The following is a 21,963-nucleotide window of genomic DNA, read 5'->3' on the forward strand; positions in this document are numbered from 1 at the left end:
GCTTTCTAAATTGGGAACTGGTCTTTGGCAAGTGGTTATAACAGCTTGCTTCAATAACATTGTCTTCTCTCTTCGTTTCACTTTTTTATTTTTTGGCTTAAAGATGTTTTGTGGTTATGTCGAGACAAGTCTTGAATGATGCTTCTTTGGATGTTCTGTCTGAAAGCTTTTCGCTAGCAAATTTACTGAATTCTGCGTTATTTATTGACTGATTTATATGCTGGACTGGCTTTGAATGCACATATCAGCTGAAGGCTCTTGTAATTATATCTGCATTTGGGAGTCATATGATGATGTTGAATATTAAGAATTACACCATGGTTTCACTTCCTCTATAGCATCATGACTGTAGCTGATATAAGAGAGAGCACAGTAGGTCAATATCCCAGTTGTTCATTCTCGAAGAACTTGCGATGTACATTTCATTATTGTGTTGCTTAATTGTTGAGGTTAGATGGGGAAGGGCATTAAGCCTTCCCAGACCTACCAGCTTATGATATCAAAATATAATACCCAGTCCTGGTTTACAGAAAGATTCAGCAAATTTGCCAGTCTTTTCACTATTAACATGCTCTAACCCTCTGTTTTTGGAAGTTGATCTGTTGGTAAAAGGCCTAAACTCTTCACTTCTTTCACACACTATCTGACTTGTTTGTCTTCTGTGTGTGTATTTTGTATATGTACATTCAGTAACTTTGTTCTTTCAACTTCAACATTTACGTGTACTCATTTCTTGATCTTCATGTGCCAATCAGACTGGGGCAAAGACCAGCCTTCCCTGCCATTTACACGGCATAAAACCCTCAATCTCACCAGTATGGCTACCAAAATTATAGGTTCACCTGAAACAAAGTGGATTGATGCAACTTCTGGAATTTACAGCTCAGACAAATCTTCAAATCTATCAATAACAGCTGATTTCTCAGAAAGCCTTCAGAATTCTGTAAGTATTTTGAGAAGTGGGAGTATTTGGGTAGAGCAAAGCAACTATAGGAAGTGTGTTTGTGGGGGGGAAGAATCTACTTTCTTTGAACAATTTTGATGCTGTTTTAAAAACATAGATAATTGAATAAGGTAATTTGTAGTAATGAGAATAAAATATATTTTTGAAAATCATAAGGCATTACTCATTAATAATTTAGAGTAATAGTGAGTTATGTAATGAAAAAAATCAAAAGATCCCGTAGTGATGTTTTGCAAGGTATTTTTTTTTTAAACATACATACATTTATTTATTTATTTATTTATTTATTTATTTATGGCTGCGTCGGGTCTTAGTTGCAGCGGGTGGGCTCTTTGTTGCGGCGCATAGGCTCTGTAGTTGTGGTGGGCAGGCTCAGTTGCCCCGTGGCATGTGGGATCTTAGTACCCCGACCAGGGATCGAACCCACATCCTCTGCACTAGAAGGTGGATTCTTAACCACTGGACCACCAGGGAAGTCCCTGCAGGTGTTTCTTACCAATCTTTCATCATTATACCCCTCTCTCAGATCTTTGTGAATGTGAAGTAGTTAATTATGTAAAATTATACACTATAACTTTTCTATGCTTTCCTTAGTCTTTACTGGTAAAATAAATATAGTAATTGTGTGCAGTTTTAAAACCTCATGAAGCAGTTTTAGTTCCTGTGTGGGTGAATTTGATGGGTAGACTTACATATGTGGTTAGGAGATACACAGTTACATTAATTGATTTAAAATAATTATAATGTAGAAAATTTCTAATTATCAAAGTAATAGTTAAATTTAAATTTGCAAATAAATGTGTTTATATTGACTCCCTAGATATAATTGCTGTTATTCCAAGATGCTCCCTTTCATGTAATAAGGAGATCCTGCTACCTTGTATAAGAAAAGTTTAATTGTTAGAGAATCCTATATGACTGTGTTGCTTACTCATAAATATAAACTGAATGGACCAATGATTATTTGGCCCATCATGTTTCTTGGAAAATTAATGACTGATTGAACTTAAAGCTATTCATGCTTACAGTTGGTCATTAATTCTTCCACAAATATTGAAGAACAATGAAAAAATTATGTTTCTATTATACGTAAAAGGCTGTAAAGAATATATTAATACTGTGAAAAACTCATCTCATTAGAAGATATTTTCACTCATGAGAAATGCATTCTTTAAGCCTGAAGTCCAGTTGGAGAGAATGTTGTTAACTGGCATTTTTATCCTTTCTAGAATACTGAATCAAAGGAAATTAATGGAATTCGTGATGAAAGCAATACTTTTGAATCAAAAGGTAAACATTGCCATTATAGCTTACATTTATAATATAGGAGAAGTCATTGCACTCAAGTTCTGCTACTATAAAAATTAGTATCTGTGAGTGAAAGCCAAACTGATCCACTGCAAGTTGAAACCCAGAGGTTAGCACACAGATCCAGTTGCAGCCAGGTGGAAGGGCATTCCTTTCCAGTGTTGAATAGTCCAGGAACTGCAAACAAAGCTTTGGCAGTCTGTCCAGGAGCTTTGAGTGCCTGCGCGTCTAATCCAAATAAGAAAGACTGGTTTTCCCGAGGCCATCAGCCTTCTCGCTATGGTGTGCTGGCAAAGGGAATCTTAGTTAAATACGAGGTTTCCTTTCTCCCTTTTATGTTGTAAAAGGGACAAGCCTGGAAGCAGCTAGTAATAAGGAAATGCCAGTGGCAATAACAGTTGTTAGCAGAAGTACCCATCTGTAATGAAAAAGCAGACATAGCATCTAGGGAAATTTTGTATTATGGGGTCATCACTCCCTTCCTTCTGCTGTCTATCTACAAATAATTGAGCTTCCACATGCTGTGTGCTATGGCTTAGGCATACAAAATAAATAAGAAAGGTCTGGTCCACATAGGCAGGGAAAGAAACCCAGAGAAGACGAAGCTTCTCTTAGCATGAAACTAGACTGCCAGGCACAGGTCTAGGTTTTCTCAGTGGTTTGGTGGTTTTGAATCTGCATTTGTCAGTTCATAATACCTTATGTCAAAATCAAACCAAGTTTATAAATTTCCCTTCCTTTATTGATTATTTATGTATTTAATTTCTGATAATTATAAGTGACTATATTTTAACTGTTTGATATTGCATTCTTTGTCAAAGGAGTTTTTAAAAGTGAACATGACTGCTTTTTTCTTCATGATATTTTAATCTAAGATGTGCAGGTCCCGTTCTGTCAGTGGCTCAGCAGAGCACTTGTTAGTGACTGTGGGGTGATACACAGGCCCTGTCATTTGAGGGTTTTATTTAGATAAGTAAATATCAACTAGTGTCAAATAATAATTACATTTACATTTTATGAATAAACTGAAGTATAATAATCATTTGCCATAATCTTGTGACAGATCTGTAGAAGTCAGAATATTTTCTTTTTCTTTTTTATCTGATTGAACTCTTTGCTTTATGTAAAGTTAGGGGCTATAAGATCTTGGAAACTAGGGCAAAATAGTCTAGTTAGAAGAATATTTTAATTTTAGCATTTGGGTTTTTTTTAGAATTGTTCTCTGGATATTTATTTTCTTGTCCTCCTCCCCATTATTTTTTAGTTCCTTTTTTACTCACTAGTACTGTGAAAAAGCTTAGTTATAAACAATTCTTCCTGTAGTAGAAAAGATTTTGAATTGATTAACCTAAGCAAAAACATTTTAATTTCCATTTCCCTAAAGGGGTGTGATCTAGCACGGAAGATGGTACTTCAGCTTCTATGAAACTGTGATGCTACCTACTAAAATTTATTAATTAAAATATTAGTTCCTTTTACTAATTTGAATGTAGTATAGACTACTAAAACTATGCGTGTCTTTGTGCATTGAAATAATCCCTATCTTCTATGGCTATCAGTTTTATCATTTTAAAAATAATATTGCTACAGAATGGAAAGATGTATCAAGTATCATTTAGTTTTCCAGTGGTGAGAGATTAAAATGAATGACATGGTATTGATGTTTTGTTTTTTTTGTTTGTTTGTATTTTTCAACTAGCCTCTGAACCTATTTCTTTGAAAAACTTAAAAAGGCGATCACAATTTTTTGAACAAGGTAAACTGCCAAGCTAACAATTCATGTACTTTCATGGAATTGTTCCCACTCTCCACTCTTTTCCTGATAGTCTGTGGTGCTGGGCACTGAGCCTCTTCTATTTGGCCGTCATTATGACCAAGCAACATAACCCATTTCCATTCTTTCCCCAGGGTCATCAGGCTTTTCTTACAGTTCATGGGTCTACCTCTGTGGTAATGGGTCTTTGTGTGTCCTTTGTATACCTCTGAAGTTTTTGGGGTTTTTTTTAATTTAAAAAATTGAGATGCTGTTTAAACACACACTACTTGCCACTGGGTGACAGTAAGAAATGAGGAATTTCATTTATGCCTTACTGCTTCCTACAAATTGCATAATATTAGATTACACCAACATACGATTTGCCAACTTTTTAGAGTCAAATTTTGGGTTTTGGAAAATGCTCTGAATAAAGAACAGAGTTGTTGATTGCTATTGGGATGATGGCTTTGGAGTGTTAATAGGACCGCTCTGTAAATTTGGTCACATCTGTAAACAAGTACATTTTGAGATTCTCTGTGTTGGTGTAGTCGGGCAGTGCTGCGTTACAATGTGCTGTGCGTGTGGCATTTCCTCCCCTTTCACGTTTGTCTAATGCTCTGTCTCATGAATGCAGTTTGAACTCTGCTTTGCAGTCAAGAGCTTAAAAGTAATATCCAACATTTGAGATGCAATGGCACAGTCAGTAGGGAGGGTGCTGTTGGTGTCTAAAATGTTATTATTTCTTACTTTTAAGATTATCAAAAATATTTACAAACTTGCCTTATAACATGGTACTTACTGGATTTGTGTATTTTGTGTTAATCTATTCGTAGTCTCTTTTGGTGAATTAAGATCTCTTTTTGACCATAAATAGAAGTAGCTTACCAGCTCTGCATGTACAAGGGTCCATTTGTTTCAGTGTCCTTTGTGTTTTTGATATCTTTTGTTCAACTCTTGTTTTTCTATGGTAATTTAATTGAAACTGTGTGATACTCCTAGCTCAGATTGGCTAAAATAAAGCAATTCCTTTTCTCTCTCCATTTTCACGCACTTTTCTTCAACAGACTATTTTAGGGAAGAATATTTTCTTAAATCTCAAAGCAGTTTTCTTAAAAATATGATTGTGTAAGTGAATAATTTATTTGACAGGTGAGGTTTCAGGAAAATTTAAAAATACAGTATGGTAGTGTATTTTATGAAATTTGCTTACATGTTTATAATCATTGTACTACATACAGGCACACACAATTATGTAGGCCCCCTAAGAATAAAAAGAATAACATTCTGCCCATAAGTTTACACATGAAGTCTGAATATTTTGTGTTTCAAGTAATAGGAGTGGAAAGGGAAATGTTTCTTGAATATGTTTGTTGGTGGCTTATTTCAGAAAAGTAGCTCCTTAGCAATAAGACCTGAAAAATGTGACTTACACCTGTCACAATGTAATTGAATAGCAGCAAGTAAAAAAATTGGGTTTGTTAGATGTTGTAATATTTGAAATTCAATTTTTCTTCTATTAGGCCAAGTTATGAGAATACTATCCACTCTGTTAATAAAAGAACCCTGAACCCTTAGAAATAAGTACACCAGTATCTCAGCTCTAGCACCTAGAGATAAGATGAAACTTTGGCATCCACTGTTTCTCTTCTTTTTACTGACTTTGAATTTGGAAGATGAGTAACAAACAGGTGGAGCTAAAGAGAGAAATGTACTGTTGTTTGAAAAAACTGATGTCACTTAGTATACTCGCATAGAGACAGTTAGTGATACAACTTCCTGAAAGGAATTATTTCATAGAAATGAAGATTTATAGTTTTCTTTTTCTTTCCTTGCCCACGTGCTGTAATATAGGAAGTTCCGATTCTGTGGTGCCTGATGTAAGTAGTATTCATTTGGTTTTGGAATAAACAAGGAGGCCTGGGTGGGACTGAATTAGCACACAGCATCACTTACCGTTATTTTAAGCTGCATGAGAGTTTATCCAGGAGTATCTTTCCAAGATAAAGAGACCTATTTTTTTTTTTTAATTGAAGTATAGTTGATTTACAATGTTGTGTTAGTTTCTGGTGTACAACAAAGTGATTCAGTTATATATATATATATATATTCTTTTTCATATTTTTTCCATTATGGTTTATAACAGAATATTGAATATATCAATAGTTCCCTGTGCTATACAATGGGACTTTGTTGTTTATCCATTCTATATAAAATAGTTTGCATCTGCTAATCCCCAACTCCCAATACAACCCTCCCCTGCCCCTTGCCCCCTTCCCCCCCCTTGGCAACCACGAGTCTGTTCTCCATGTTTGTGAGTCTCTGTTTCTGTTTCGTAGATAAGTTCATTTGTGTAAGAGACCTATTTTGATATATAAAGCCCACCCTCCTTTAGTACAGCGTAGGCCAGGGGTGATGTGAATAATTTATGCATGCAAAAGTACTTCAGTAGGTGACTTAATGAGGTAACATATTCTTCTCTGTTGGCACCTGTTCTCTTGTGACTCGGCAGCTTCCGGTCCCGACCATCAGTGCCCCGAGTCGCTGGGCGTGGGACCAGGAAGGGGAGAGGAAGCGGCAGGAGAGGTGGCAGAAGGAGCAGGACCGCCTGCTGCAGGTAAAGCAGAGTAGTGCGGGTCAGCAGGAGCAAAGTTTGCTTCAACAGCTTTTCCTGCTCTGTGTCAACCTACATTAAGAAGAAACTTAAAAAAAATTAAAAGCCAATAACCTCCTAATTAACAAATCTTTTGATATGTAGCACATTTTTTAAAAATAAATTTATTTATTTATTTATTTATTTTTGGCTGCGTCGGGTCTCTGTTGCTGCGCGCGGGCTTTCTCTAGTTGCGGCGAGCAGGGGCTGCTCTTCGTCGCAGTGCGCGGGCTTCTTATTGCAGTGGCTTCTCTTATTGCAAAACACGGGCTCTAGGTGCATGGGCTTCAGTAGTTGTGGCACGTGGGCTCAGTAGTTGTGGCTCGCTGGCTCTAGAGCGCAGGCTCAGTAGTTGTGGCGCATGGGCTTAGTTGCTCCGCGGCATGTGGGATCTGCCCGGACCAGGGCTCGAACCCGTGTCCCCTGCATTGGCAGGCGTATTCTTAACCACTGCGCCACCAGGGAAGCCCCTGTAGCACATTTTTTATGAAATACTTTTCCATTTTGAAAATTTCCAGAGTCCCCCTTTTAAAATTATTTATTAGACCCTTTGTATATTTTTAGAGTATGTGGCACCATCGTTTTATGGATTTTCTTATGCATGAGAGGTGTAGAGATTTGTCAGGACCTCCACCTGCATAAACTGTGTGCTTGGTCCATTGCAGAGTAATTCAGTGCCCCTTCCAGTTAGCTAGGGGCTTCGATGAATTACAGCCACAGTAAAGAGTGGATATGGGTTCAATTCCGAATGCCTGCCCTTTCCCAAGTCTGCCTTTTAGCTCAGTATAAGCTACTGTCTACTTTAGGGGTGCCAATCTGATCGGTTAAACCAATATCTCTGTCTTTAAAGATGGAGGTAGAGGGTAGAACTGGCAAAATGCAAATGAGAGATTAACATCATTAACCTATTAACTAATTAATATGCCATCTCATCTTGTAGGAAAAATATCAACGTGAACAGGAGAAACTAAGGGAAGAGTGGCAGAGGGCTAAGCAGGAGGCTGAGAGAGAGAATTCCAAGTACTTGAATGAGGTAGTGTTGGCCCATGCCCTCTTCCTCCTTCTCTACCTTGTTGGTGAAATTCGCTGTAAAATGGAAGCTACCCCGTTTCACCTAGCTTTTGTCACCCATTCACCTATGTAGTTCTCTGAAAATAGCAGGCTCTGGTGTGTCAGAATTTCACTTTGACGTTTCAGCCTTTCTCCTAGTTTCTCTACTGTATCACTGAATAATCCTATCGGTAGGCTCTAAGTGCATCTTCCTCTTCTGTGTTGCAGCTCCACCACCCATGTGTGATTTTTGTTAGTGAAAAAGCTTTTAAACTTATTTCAAGTGGAATTCTGGGCCGACTACAATACGTATCATTTAAAAATGAATATAGACATATCTGTGCCTATTAAAGAAATGCACAGATTTAGACAGGTTTCTTTTCTCCCTGGTCACGTAGGAGCTGATGGTCCTAAACTCAAACAGCATTTCTCTGACCACACGGGAGCCTGCTGTGGCCACCCGGGGCGAAGAGTCCAAGGCACCTGACAGGGAAGGAACCCCGGCAGAGGAGGAAACGAGGGGGCAGCAGCAAGAGAAAGGTGTGAACGAGGACCCGAGGAAGAAGCTGCAGGAGCAGACGCGGCGCCAGGCAGAGGCAGAGGCAGATGAGCAGGAGCGCCAGGCGGACAGAGAGAGGGACACCTCCATCAAAATATACCAGTACAGAAGGTCTGTCCCCACGGCCAAAGGGCGCGTGTGCTTTTCCAATTGATTGACTTAGGTGCCTTTGAAGCGGGGAATGGATACAGCTAACTGGTCCTCCCGCTCCCCACCATCCATCCTCTCTACGCAGGGCGACACAACCTTTTCATTGTCAGTGATCCTGTCCCCTTCCTTCCCTCCTCAGAGTTCCCATATGGCTCCCTGTCACGTTAGAGAACATCATCCAGGGTCCTCGCCGTGGCCCCGATGGCTTGAATGAAGTGCGTCTCGGCCTTCTCGGCCACCCGGCTTCCAACCACTCTTCCCCTCACTTGGTCGCTTACAGTCACACTGGCCTCCTTTTCCTTCCATGAAAATGTCTGACTTACTCTGCCCTGGGACTTTTGCATTTTCTGGTCCCTGTACCTGGAGAAGACTTCCCTCATGTGTTTGTGTGGCTTACTCATTTTCTTTAAGTCTCTGCTCCAATGTCACCTTCTCAGACTTTCCAGAATACCTCATCTGAAACACATCTCTTCCCCCAACCCTTTCTCTCTAGTGTGCACTTGCCTGCTTTACATTATGCATTTATTTGCTTGTCTGTTAACCTGCCCCATCCCACTAAAATGTATTATGAGGCCAGTAAGTTTGTTTTGTTTACTTCGGTAGCCCAGCCCTGGAATAGTACCAGAACATAGCAGGAACTCAGTGTATGCTTGTGGAATGAGTGAATTGCAAATGTCTGTTGGAGGTAGTAGGTCTGTTTTCTGTAGGGATGGATTGAAATACTTCTGTATGTTTAGTTTTCAACTCAGAGACCATTCTCATAAAGAGGCTGGAATAACATTACTTTGATATCCATTTCTTAAACCCTGGGAAGGCATTAAAGTCTAATACTTTGAGCATAAACTTTTTCCATCTTTTAGGCCTGTTGATTCCTATGACATACCAAAGAGAGAAGAAGAATCTTCAGGTTTGCTTCCTAGTGACAGGTGTGTAGAACTTTAATTGTAATTTGGTTGGAGTAATTGGCTTCAGAAGAATATTTGAGGTCTTGCCTAGATGTTTTGTAGGACTGCTTTAGCGCCTCCTCTTTTGTGGGATACAAATATATCCTGCTGGTTGACCTTTGTATCAACTGGCTTTTGCTGTGCAACCAACTACCCCTAAACTTAGTGACTTGGCTTATGATTTCGTGGGTCAGCACTTTAGACTAAACTCAATTGGTGGTTCTTTTAATTGATTGGGTCCCTAGTGCATCTACCACCAGTTTACTAAGCAATCCTGCTTTTGGGAGTTGACTGGCTGTCGGCTGGGACAATGAGAGCAACTAAGCCATGTGTCTTTCGACATCCAGCAAGCCAGTGCAGTCTTCTGTACGTGGTGGCTGGACAGAGAAAAGAGAGAGAATTGAAGAGAGAAGGTGTGCGAGGCACCTTGCAGTCTAAGGTCTGACTTGGTACACCATTGCTTCTGCCACATTCTATTATCTAAAGTCACAAGGCCAGCCCAAGTTCACGGAGAGGAGAAAAACCCTATCTCTTTGTGGGAGGAGCCACAGTGCAAGGGGAATGGACACAGAATAAGACTTGTGTTTATTTTTGCGATCTACCTGAAGCTTTGTTTTAAAGAAGTTATAAGCAATGGCATAAGCTTGCCAGAAGTTCCATGCGGACATCTGAAATGAGAATTGTAGCCTTTCTCTTAGTTTGATTAGAACTACTAGTCAGTTTCAGGGAATGAAGATAGGATTTCAGATATCTGAAAAGTAATATATTTCCTAAAACATTAAATTTAATATTTTAAAGGAATTTAAAAAATGCTTTGCACTCTTGAAATCACTAAGGACTTCTGAAAAGTTTGTCTATATATATATCCAGTGTATGACCATTAATTTGTGTTTTCACAGCTAAAATTTCTCCTTTAGGAAGTTTGCCTTAGAAATAAGGAAAGACTCATATCTGTAGGCAATCAGGATGACTAAATAGGGCTCAGAGTAGATAGGGAAAAGAAAAACAACATACATAAAGGTACTAATGGGCTGACATTAAGCTAGACAAAAAATTCTGGTGATGGATAACCTTATTTATAGTGAATGTTTCTGGGTAACTTTAGATCATTAAAATGTGTATCTCTCTTTTTTAAAGCTATGATTTATTTATATATGTATATAAATAAGCTTTATGTATGTAGCTCATTACCTTGAGAAAATAATTAGATTTCAGGGAAAGGAAACTTAAGGAATCCTGGAAAATATGAAACACTCGTAGGTAGTTGTGATAAAGCATGCCCTAGGGGCATTAAGGAGTGTAGGTAGACATCATGCATTAAAAGTATTTTCTAATATGTTAATACAAATGAAACCATTCATGGATGTTGCTAACAGTTGTGATATATTGTGTGTTACACATAATTATATGTTGTATTGATGTATTATGAACATCTGCATATACCTATGTATGACAATGCATATTATATAATATATTATTATTCATTATTATTACTAGTATTTGAAGTTATTGTGCCTAGGAGAGTGAGAAAGAGATGCTCATGTATTGGTATATGGACCCAAGGTTTATCATTACAAAGTCAGGCCTTTTCAGAAGTTGCCTATGCCAGTGTGCTCCAGTACCTCTTTGGAATGCTAGGATAACATTTGGTGAGTTGCTGTTTCAGAGTAGGACCCTAATGCCCCCAAAGATGACTTCTTGACCCTCGGGCAGCATGAAGGAAGTGCTGACAGTCTGATGTTAGGTGATCTGATGACAGATGCTTTGTCCAGCCTGGTAAGATTGATGTCTGGAAGAGAAGAGAGTCAAGGTATTCAAGCTGGTCCAAAAATCATAGGCTTTAACTGACATCAAACTGGAGAGGATTTTCACATGCTTCTGTTTCTAGCATCAAGCTCTTTTCTCTTTAGAGATGTCTTGTTTTCTGTTAGTTTGTGCAACATGAAAAATGCCTTGGTATGAAAATAAATATGGCTCTCAACAGACGTGGGAAATAAATCAGCTGCTTTAAAAAGTAATCTTTTGGGGGTTCTTACTTCATAAATATGAAAAGGATGTTCTTAATGAGATGTATGTAATCTGTTCTGTGTTTTAGGAATAAATCTAGATCCACTACTGAACTGGATGATTACCCCGCAAATAAAAATGGTAAATGTGAATTTTTTTCAGAATTCTTCAGCGCAATTGCTTAGTTATGCTATCACACCCTATGATCAGTATTTTGAAGGTCAAGATACTTCAGGTTGATTAAGATTACATATTTAAAATACTACAGATTTTTAGCACCCCTTCCCATTTGTGTATAAGAACAAAATTATCTTGTGCTTATTTTGGCTTTATTTTATGATGGAGGGAGTACTGCAAGATTAAAATAATTATAAATAGCTAAGGAAATCTGTGGAAATTTTGCAAAGTGATGCTGATATGATTTTGTATAGTGGATTTCATCTTGCCTCCGAAGAATTGGGACAGAAAAGTTTTCTGCAGAGTACCAGGGAAATTGTTATATAAACCTGAAATTGCATGTAAACCTGAAATTGGACATTTAAATGACAAGATTCAAAAAATTCAAAATGATGATTTTACTAACTTGGCAAAAACAGTTTGGAGCCTGATATTTTTAGTATAAAGTGTATTTCTAGGAACACATGTTAACTGAGGTTATGTCACTAAGGGAAGAAAACTATTGAAAACCCCATTTTAAGCAGGGTTTGCCTACCAGGCTTTGAGTAAGTAGGGTGCTGGTCAGTTATGTAAATGAATGAAGATCCAGATGAAGATTGAGGTGAACTTGGGGGACACGCCTGTTTAAGTGGACAGCCACTCCCTGGTTCCAGCTTGTCACTGCCACATGGGAAGATAGAAACCTGTGATTGCCAACTCTTTCTGTTGTAAAATAGAAGTTAAAAAAAAAAAAAGTCTGGATTTTTATGTTGTCTTTTAAGTGTTTGACAAGGAATTTAAAAAATCCTCTAACGCACCATTGTAAAGCAATTATACTCCAATAAAGATGTTAAAAAAAAAAATTTACAGCCCTCTGTGAACAAAACAACATCCACAGGCGCCAGTGGTCTGATGGCAGCTCTGGTTAAAGCTTGTAGAATTTACAGTTTCTAATAGTCTGTAATCACCCCTTTTCCCTTAACGCAGAGGACCTTCCATCGTCTGGTCCTAGTTTAACTTTTCAGCCTATTTTGCTGTTTTCCCCATTAGGGGCCCTTAACTATAACCAAATTGTTCTCTCTCTCATTTTCCAACGTATCAGATGCTTTCTCATCTGGTTGCTCTGCTCTCACCTGTTTGGATTTCCAGTTTCTTCTCCCCTGAATTTGCCCCTAAGCCACCATTAAAATTAAAGTTTAAGTACTTGAATCTGCCATGAAACCTTTTTAACCTGCAGTGATCATATTCTCTCTTGAACGTAAACACGGGACCTGTTAGTAATAACAAGTGTGACTCTCAGAAATAGTTTTGTTAATATTTGTGACTAATGTTATTAATCTGGCTATTTTTCTATGTATGTTTTCTCCCCTTTACTAACTGTAAGCTCTTGTATAGCACACGGTAGACGTTATTAAATATTTTATTGAAAAACTTGGCTATGCCAGTAAGGCATCTTTAAAATAGAAAACATTTTATTCCAAATCTGACCAAATTGATAAGCTGTGTGCATACATCAATGTAAACATAGGCGTGTATAAGAAACCTTTGGTGGCCTTGTTCATTGCTTACTGGAAGATGAACTAAGGCAGAATGAATTTTGAAAGAAAGACAATAGCAGTGAATCTGGAGAGCAAAAGAAAATAAATCCTTAGATGAAATTTTCTAATCCAAATTAAGATGGGGAGGATACATCAAAGTTATGGATGTTTTACCCATATCAGGAATTAATCAGCAAATCCAAGGAGACAAAGCCTTCAGCATAAAACCTGACTTAATTGTCATTCATCAATTCAACATCCAAATTATAGTTCTGTCAGTTCCTTTACAGGAGATACAAGTCTGGTAACATTCCTTGGTTATCATTTGGATTACTTGGCTATTTTTCAATTTCACAAAAGCCATTTCGGTCATTGAATATGCTCTCATTCCTATGATTTGGTCATGACTTATTCTGTGACTTATACCATGAAGACTCGAGCCATGTTAGCTGGAGATGCATGCGTTTATGTCTTCGCTCTCTCCCCAGGGGGAGTGTACGTTTTTTGAAAGAATAGAGTGCCCGTTCCCTTGCAGAGTTGTCACAGCAAGCATTCAGTGAGCAGGTGCTTGACTGATTTTAATTTAGGAAGGAAGGATATAGTGGAAGAGAAACTTTCTAGATGAGCAGTTTGTAATGTAATACTGCTGAAATCAAGGCTGGTTGTTTCCTTTTTAGGCAGCCCTATGGTATGCCTCTGGGTGTGGAATTGGAATTTCTAGGGACAGGAGACTGTTCCTTTATGTTCCGAGGCAGCAGTCTCATTGAGAATTGATAATGTGAGCATATGTGCCCAATGTCACTTTTTTTTTTTTTTTTTTTTTTTTTTTTGCTCCACTGTATTTGGAGATTTATCCACTATCCCTTTTTTGAATGTGCTAATCCCAGAGCTTTTGATGTTTTTAATTTAGGAAGCAATAGCTATTTAGACCGACCTGGGAGCAGTAGCTCATCGCAGAAAAGCTCCAAGAAGGAACAAGTCCCATCAGGAGCGGAGTTGGAGAGACAACAAATCCTTCAAGAAATGAGGAAGAGAACATCCCTTTATGATGACAACAGCTGGATCCGACAGCGCAGTTCCAGTGTCAATAAAGAGCCTATTTGTCTGCCTGGGATTATGAGAAGGTGCGAGACATCTTTGGAATTATTTCTCCTTCGGTACTGAGGTGCAGATATTTAATTTCTAGACGTGCTGGCTGCTTTGGACAGAAGAAATGTCATCATTTCTTTTCTTATGTAAGATTTAGTGGGGGAAAGAGAAGGAGAGCAGATGTCATTGGGCACCTGTCACGGAGCACTGATTAGTGCCAGACACGTGCCAGGTGCTTTGTCTACATCATCTCACTTAAATCTGGAAAGAATGTCTTGAGGCAGGGATGGTAATTCTGCTTTTCCATACGAAGAAGCTGTGACTAGAGCAAGGAATGCACTCGGACAAAACCACACGGCTAATAGGTTGCCAGGCTGCATGTGGAGCTCTGATGTGTGATTCAGGTACTTAAATCATTGATGTGGCTCTTAGTGCTTCCTTGGATGCTGAACCAAAAAAAAAAAAAAAAATTAAACCTCTGTTTATAATGAGATAATGGTTAGATTGGAATCATGAAAGTAGTGTTCACAAAGTGTGGACACCTAATTTTTGTAACTTTAAGGAAAATACAGAGATATAAATTAATTGGAGATGAGAGGATGAACTAAACAGATGTATCTTGGGTAAGTGAATACAGAAGCTACTTTTATTTAGTATTTCCACAGCTGACAAACTGAGGAAAATTACTGACAACACATTACAGACAAAGGGCTAATTACCTCAATGTAAAAGTAGCTCTTGAAAATCAGTAAAGAAACCCTGACAACTTTATAGAAACACAGACAAGTGATATGAACAGATAGTTCATAGAAAAAGAAACAAAGTCAGTAAGCATATGACAGATCAACACTTCTCCTAAAACAACAGTGGTATGCCTCGCTCGTGGGATTTGTAGAGTTAAAAGGTTGATTAAATCTAGTATTGATTAAATTAACTTAAATCTGGTATTGATTGAATCTAGTATTGATTAAATCTAGTATTGACAATTGTATAAGGAAACAGGAATTCTTGTTCCCAACTGGGTGGGCAGTTTTTTCAGTGTTTATTAAGCAAAAGTTTTTGCGTATACCCCGTGAGCACTTTAGTTTCTGGCACTTTATCTTCTGGGTATATTTGGATAAGTATGCAAAGATATCTCAAAGGATGTACACTTAAATAGTATTGGCAGTAGCAAAAAAGAGAAATAATCAGAATATCTACAAATAAGAGTGTACTTAGTGCTCATTAAATAAATAGTGGCACCCTGATAAGTAGAATACTATACAACTATTAAAGAATGAAAGAGACATCGCTCTATAATATACCACCTCAACAGTGAGTGGGTTAAAATAACAATTCACTACTCTCAAAATTCTGAGAGTTGGCTGGGCAGGTCTTTGCATGGTATTGGTTGGGGCACTTGGCAGCTGTAGTCATTGAGAGCTGGGCTTGGCAAATTTTTTTGCATGCAGGACCAGATTGTAAATAATTTAGGCTTGGTAGGCCACCCAAGTCTGCGTCATGTATTTTTTGTTGTTGTTTTTTTTAATGACTGTTTGAAAAGATAAAATACCCTTAGCTCATGCATTTTATGTATCCTGGCAGTGGGCTATAACTTGCTGACCTCTGATACTCCACTGAGAGCTCAGCTGGAGCTATTGGTTGGGAGCTGCTGTTCTCCAAATAGGCCTCTGCACATAGCTGCTTGGGTTGCCTCATAACCTGGCACCTGGATTTAAAGAGGAAACCTTGCAAGAGGTATAAGCCCTAATGTGCAAGTGCTTATCAAACCTCCATTTGTCTCATGTTTGCTAATGTCCCATTGACCAACACGTCACATGGCTAAGCCCAGAATCAGTGGGAGGGGACCACACAAGGATGTGGATACCAGGAAGATGATCCACTGGGGGCCACCAAAGTACCTTCTATCACCTGAACTGACATGAAGATGGTTCTAAGAAAATGTATATTACATGGAATAAAGCAAGTTATGAAGAATATGAGTTGTAGAATAATCCCATTTGTTTAGGCATGGTAAACATGTGAACACATTACATATGTATATAGACATGGTTATATGTACATATGTAAATTTGTATATGTATGTAAATATGTACTTGCATGTGTGAGGAAGAAGTCTAGAAGGATACACAGTTAACAGTGGTTACCTCTGGGGATTAGGGCAGGTAAATTTTAGGTAAAAGTGTATATACCCTGCTGTATTGCTTGGGTCTTTCTCATCATGATGATATAATACTTTTATAATTTGAAAAAAATACATATTTCAAACTTGGGATAAGAGAGAAAGTTTTAAAAGTAATAACAACAAAATTGACCAGGTAGGAAAAAACCCTCATAATTTGGAGTCAATCTTTGTAGATCAGAATTAATGTCAAGTACATAACGATCTTATTTACAAAGCAGAAATAGGGACACAGACATAGAGAACAAACGTATGGATACCAAAGGGGAAGGGGGGTGGAATGAATTGGGAGATTGGGATTGACATATAAACACTATTGATACTGTGTATAAAATAGATAACTAATGAGAACCTACTGTAGAGCATGGGGAACTCTACTTAATGCTCTGTAGTGACCTAAATGGGAAGGAAATCCAGAAAAGAGGGGATATATGCATACGTATAGCTGATTCACATGCTGTACAGTAGAAACTAACACAACATTGTAAAGCAACTCTACTCCAATAAAAATTTTAAAAATTAAAAAAAAATAAATGAAGATTAATTGAATATGAAACATCATGATGCTGTTGATGAAAAGGAACTTTAGCTGTTAAAGGTAATTTTATATGTAACTGGCCTTGTTAGATTCATACCTGCTTATAAAATACATGGATATTTTAATGACTGTAATGGTGTTAAGTGGATTTCTAGGTGAATGTGTTATATAACTTGGATGAACCCTTTCCGTGTTTCAGAGGTGAATCTCTAGATAACCTGGATTCCCCAAGAGCCAGTTCTTGGCGACAGTCCCCTTGGCTCAACCAGCCTTCAGGAGTCTATGCCACTTCCTCTGTCCAAGACTGCAGTCGCCCCCCACCTCAGCTGCTGTCCACATCGAACCGTGCCTACATGCGGAACCCCTCCTCCAGCGTACCCCTTCCCTCGGCGGGTTCCGGGAAGACCACCGCCCCGTCCCCCATACCGCGCAGCTCTTCCCCTGCGGTTCCGCAGCCAAGCTGCCAGCCACGCAACAGGTGAGGCCCTTTGGGTTTTCCCTCTTCTTCCCTTCGTCTCAAGGGGTAGTATTTCATTAAAAATTTCCCAAAATCTTGTCCAAGCTTTCCAATGAAAAAAGAAAAACAAGCCTTTTTGAGTGTGTCAGATTCAGTGTTCCTTTCCCAAATCAGTTCCTTGCTATCTTTCCATGCCAACCCAAGAGCATTTATGGATGTCTTGTGAAGCCATTGGAGGCCTTTAAAATGTTTACTTCATTGCCACTGCCTCGTTTACTTGGGCCTGTGGTCAGTGTCTTAGATGCAGACGGACCTGAACAGTTGTCACTGTGGGATCATAAAAATATACAGTAGCTCAAGAATGCATGACAAATTGATGAGTAAAAGCAGTATTGTAAAATGTTTGACTGTTTTGATGAGACTGTAATATAAAATCATTTTATAGGAACTGAGTATAAAAGGAAAGCATTATAACCCAGACCCATCGTCTGTGGAACTTTGAACAAGCTGGCTTAAAAAATTCTTAAGTTAGATATGGCATTTTGGGTTTTTGATTTCCAAAGCCATTGATTGTCTCTTATGTGGTTTTCCAACATCTTGCTCAGACTACATCAACTGAATTCTGCAGATCATATGCTGCGGGAAATGTGTGAGAGTTATAATGGTGGGTCTTGACACTTGCCTTTTGGTATGGGTTAAAGCTCAGATTATCAACATGTGTTGGGGTGTTATATCTGTGTAGCTTCTCCACAGATCACTGATGCTTCACGAAGCCACATACAGCAGTGTTTCTGTTGAGACCTGAAGGGAGTTCTACTGGCCTATGCTACTTTTCATCGCTATTGAAATACTGAAAAGTAGAAACACAATGATTAATATTGGGATTTTTTTTTTAAGCTATCAACTAAAGGATTTCGTTCAGAGAAGATATTTTTATCTAGCTAAAATGTTGCTTGTGCCAGGATTTATAAAATATGTATCAGGGAGCTTAAATTAAGAGAAGAAGAGATGAGGATTTTTGGTAAATTTGGAGGGAAGATAGGGGACTGCAGAGTGGGGGGAAGCCAGAGGAGAGAGAGAGTACCTGTTTCCTTACTGAGAACCCTGCCCTCGGAAAGCAGAAAGGAGACGGGGCTGTGGACTTCTCTGCCCTGAAAAGGTCTCTATCTAGAGCACGTGGTGCTCTAACGTGAGGCACTCAACAGCTATGCCCTTTCCAATGTCACTGAAGTGCTGTGCCAGTCCAGTGGGATGCAAAGATAAGAAGTAGCCTTCACCTTTCGGCCTGGGAGAAGAGATAAGCCTTGTAAACAAAGCAAAGTAGAAACTTGCCTTACCTATGTAAATGGTAGCTGTCGGGCAGTTTTCATGTCATTCTCCACAGAGGCAGTCCTGTAAGCCAGAGGCACAGTCAGGAAAGCACTGATACTTCTGTTTACCTAGAATATCGGGTGAATGAGAAAGAGATTGAGAAAATAAGGTTGAGGCGGTAGGTTGAATAGACTTGCAACACCTCTCGGAAGCTGGGGCTGCTCTTTCAGTGTTCGATGAGCAGAAGACATGATTAGAGCTGTGCCTTGGTAGGTTTACCTGGCAAGATGATGTCGGCTGCATTAGAGGAGGGGGGACTGTTGCCGAGTACAGATGTGGTCTGAGGGCGATAGCATCGCGAAGGGCAGAATGGATTGATTACACGGAAATCGTTCATGTATGTGACTAGATGTCAAGGGTTCCGGCGCCATCGTGGAGATCCATCAAGGTACAGTATAATCAAGGCATACTTTGGTTGGCTGGTGAAAGTTTTCCTGCCACAGGTATATAAAATAAAGAGTTTCGTAAACTATGATTCACGTTAATACCAGAGTGTGATTTTTAGATAAGAGCTTTGAGCTACTCGGATGAAAGCCACCCTTCCATTCTTGTTCTACGTCTAGGTCGGTCAGTGGGAAGCGCGTGTGCTCCTATTGTCATAACATTCTGGGCAAAGGAGCCGCCATGATCATCGAGTCCCTGGGTCTTTGTTATCATTTGCATTGTTTTAAGGTGAGACTGAGCCAAACAGCTTGCAGGCCCGCATCGCTTTGCTTGGAGAGAGCATGGCTTCTTGCAGCGCTGGGTGTGTGGACCTGCCACTAACGAGCTAGGTGCTGCCTCTGTCGGTCTGTGCTGCACTTTGAATCACAAATGGCCTGCTACCGCTACTAGGTTCTCAAACCTTGAACCTGGCTTCAAAAATTAAAGCCGGAAGCACTATGCACTTCCTATTTCCAATCTAAGATTCTATAAGTAAAATTTACAGTGCGTAAATGCTTTCTCTGACATGCTGCCACGGTTATTAACAGCATGGGGACATGAATTATAAGTGTCCAAAGCCTAACTTTGAATAGGGAGAGTATGAAAGGAAAAATAATGTATTTTTACAGTTGCACAGTCTGCTTGCACCTAAGGGGTTCTTGCACATAAGAAAGAAGTAGGGCTCTATGACTACCTTATTTTGCAGTATCTGTCTTCAGAAACACATCTGTTTGATTCTTGAACTTGTGTTGGGCCGGAGAGAGAAATTCCGGTGGTTGATCCTGGAGTCCTGCAGAGCTCAGCTTGTTTAAGCTTGTCTATCTCTGGCTTGGGTTGTTCCTAGGCATAGCAGAATGAGTTAAAATTATTAGTGTTTGAGCACATGGAACCAAAATACCCAGCCTTGAAGGGAAAGAACCATGAGTGAACCTCACCGAATTGGTGCTGGGGTGAATGCCTGGGGTGACCCACCCCAGGACAGAGAGCCAGAAACGCAGTCTTGGTGCCCTTCACCCGTTCCTTCCTGTGGTGCTTTATCCTCTCCATTCCGCTGGGAGAAAGGAAGACGCAATTTCTTTAAACCAATCAACGAATCATCTCTATCCTTTTGGTATATTTAGAGTGATATCTTGGCTCTTAAAATTGGCTTTATGAATTCTTTAATGTCTCATCTGGCAGGCTTCCTTTTAATCTAATTATCTTTTGGCCTTTTTTTTTTTTTTTCCCTTTGCTGAAATGTATCTAAGAGCTTAGAAGCTGTATTTTGCTCAATTTTTTTTTTTTTTTTTTTTTTTCTGGGAGTGCCCCAAGCTTTCTTGAGCTAAGCGTGGACGTTTCCTGTTTTTGCTTTTTTTGTTTGTCTCCCAGTGTGTGGCCTGTGATCGTGACCTCGGAGGCTCTTCCTCAGGAGCCGAAGTCAGAATCCGAAACAACCAACTGTATTGCAACGACTGCTATCTCAGATTCAAATGTAAGAGAGCAAATCAGGGAGAAAATTTCTTGTCTTTTACGGAGACCACGGGTTCCCATGCATTTCCCTGAACCTACCACCAGCTCCCCTTCAAGCTCCCTGCCCCAGAGCTCCAGGCTTTAGGAATCTCAGAGTATCCCCTTCAGAGAGGGTCCGGTGAGCCGGTCAGTGCTCAGGATTCCAGCCACACGAGGGTGGGTGTAGGACCAAGGAACCAGAGAGGGATGCGTGCTGGGGTCAGGACCGTGTACCGTGCAGTCTGATCAGAGTCCGGAGAAACTTCTGATGACTCACGCATACAAATCAACCAAGACCGACAGTTAAAATGAATCTTCTGTATAGACTCTCATCAGTTTCTTGGCTAAGAAACTCTCATCATTTTAGCTGATTTCTAGTATTTACCAATGGGGTCTGATTATGTGATTTAGAATATGATCAGCTTTAAAAACTGTGGTTTAAAAAGGTAATAAACAATAGTCAGTGTATGCTTTGTTACTCTATAATCATATGCTATCAAATTATACAATAATTTAAAAGGAGAGCATTAATTCTGACGACATAGTGTTTCAGTGTCATTTTTGGAAAAATTGAGTTTTTCAAAAACTTCACGTGCTATTCTGTGTCTAAGCATGTTTTTGCCTGTAAGTGTGTTATAAACATAGGATAGCGTAAGTAGATTGCATATCGTTTATAGCTACATAAAGACAACCATTGCTCCTTTTTATATTTTGAGCCTTGATGCTGGTAACATGTGTTTCTTCCTTATTGTGAAAGGGTGTTTGTTACAAGTGGTATCAGCCAAACCATATGCTTTTGAGCTCTGAGGTATTTATATGGCCTTTATGTGAAGAGTGCTTTGGAAATGGCTTCAGCCCAGTCAACTCTCTCTTATCTGTCACCGTGATTTGAGCCTTCTCACCCTGTTGGTCCAGGCCTTTCCTGGATGCCAGCACTGAGGTTGGAGAGTGTCAAGGCTGGGCATGGAATGGGGGGGCAGTGTGTGTATGTGTGTGAGCTTTTCTCTCTTTAGTCAAAATTCCAAAGCCAAATATAATTGATTTTTGGAATCATCATGGAAAAATTGCCCATGCCTTTTCTCTCCTCCAGTACAAATAATAGAGAGTTGAGTGTAACTTGTTTCTATATCAGCAGTTAATTTTTACTCCATTTTTGCAAAGAAAGACTTGTAGAACCCAGAGGCGTGGTTTGCCCAGCTTTATCCTAAGTGAGTAACAGGATAAGTCTTTCTACCTCATGGGGTCATTCTCTGAGCGATTCCTGCTATGTACCCCAGGTGGCGATATTCAAGTGTTTCTGAATCTAAGCACTTTTCTTTCTTCTCTCCTTGCC

The 21,963-nt window shown here is 39.3% G+C and overlaps 1 protein-coding gene across 22 annotated transcripts in view; it reads left to right on the top strand.

The window, feature by feature from the left end:
• LMO7 (LIM domain 7) overlaps window positions 1-21,963 on the top strand; it is a 195,354-nt gene that overhangs the window by 172,622 nt on the left and 769 nt on the right. For 11 of the 22 annotated variants that reach the window (XM_082365910.1, XM_082365912.1, XM_082365909.1 and 8 more), the window contains 13 exons: window positions 756-943; window positions 2,194-2,254; window positions 3,972-4,028; window positions 5,880-5,905; window positions 6,538-6,642; window positions 7,619-7,711; window positions 8,127-8,398; window positions 9,298-9,363; window positions 11,477-11,529; window positions 13,993-14,206; window positions 17,091-17,369; window positions 19,283-19,391; window positions 20,511-20,613. In XM_082365910.1, coding sequence (XP_082222036.1) covers window positions 756-943; window positions 2,194-2,254; window positions 3,972-4,028; window positions 5,880-5,905; window positions 6,538-6,642; window positions 7,619-7,711; window positions 8,127-8,398; window positions 9,298-9,363; window positions 11,477-11,529; window positions 13,993-14,206; window positions 17,091-17,369; window positions 19,283-19,391; window positions 20,511-20,613 — 1,626 coding nt within the window. Of the gene's footprint in view, window positions 1-755; window positions 944-2,193; window positions 2,255-3,971; window positions 4,029-4,180; window positions 4,223-5,879; window positions 5,906-6,537; window positions 6,643-7,618; window positions 7,712-8,126; window positions 8,399-9,297; window positions 9,364-11,476; window positions 11,530-13,992; window positions 14,207-17,090; window positions 17,370-19,282; window positions 19,392-20,510; window positions 20,614-21,963 lie in introns of all 22 variants that reach the window. The other 11 variants (XM_082365907.1, XM_082365893.1, XM_082365895.1 and 8 more) reach the window with 7 other exon arrangements.

Source organism: Balaenoptera borealis (genome assembly GCF_965194805.1).
Source record: "Balaenoptera borealis genome assembly, chromosome: 18".
NCBI classification, from domain to species: Eukaryota; Metazoa; Chordata; class Mammalia; order Artiodactyla; family Balaenopteridae; genus Balaenoptera; species Balaenoptera borealis.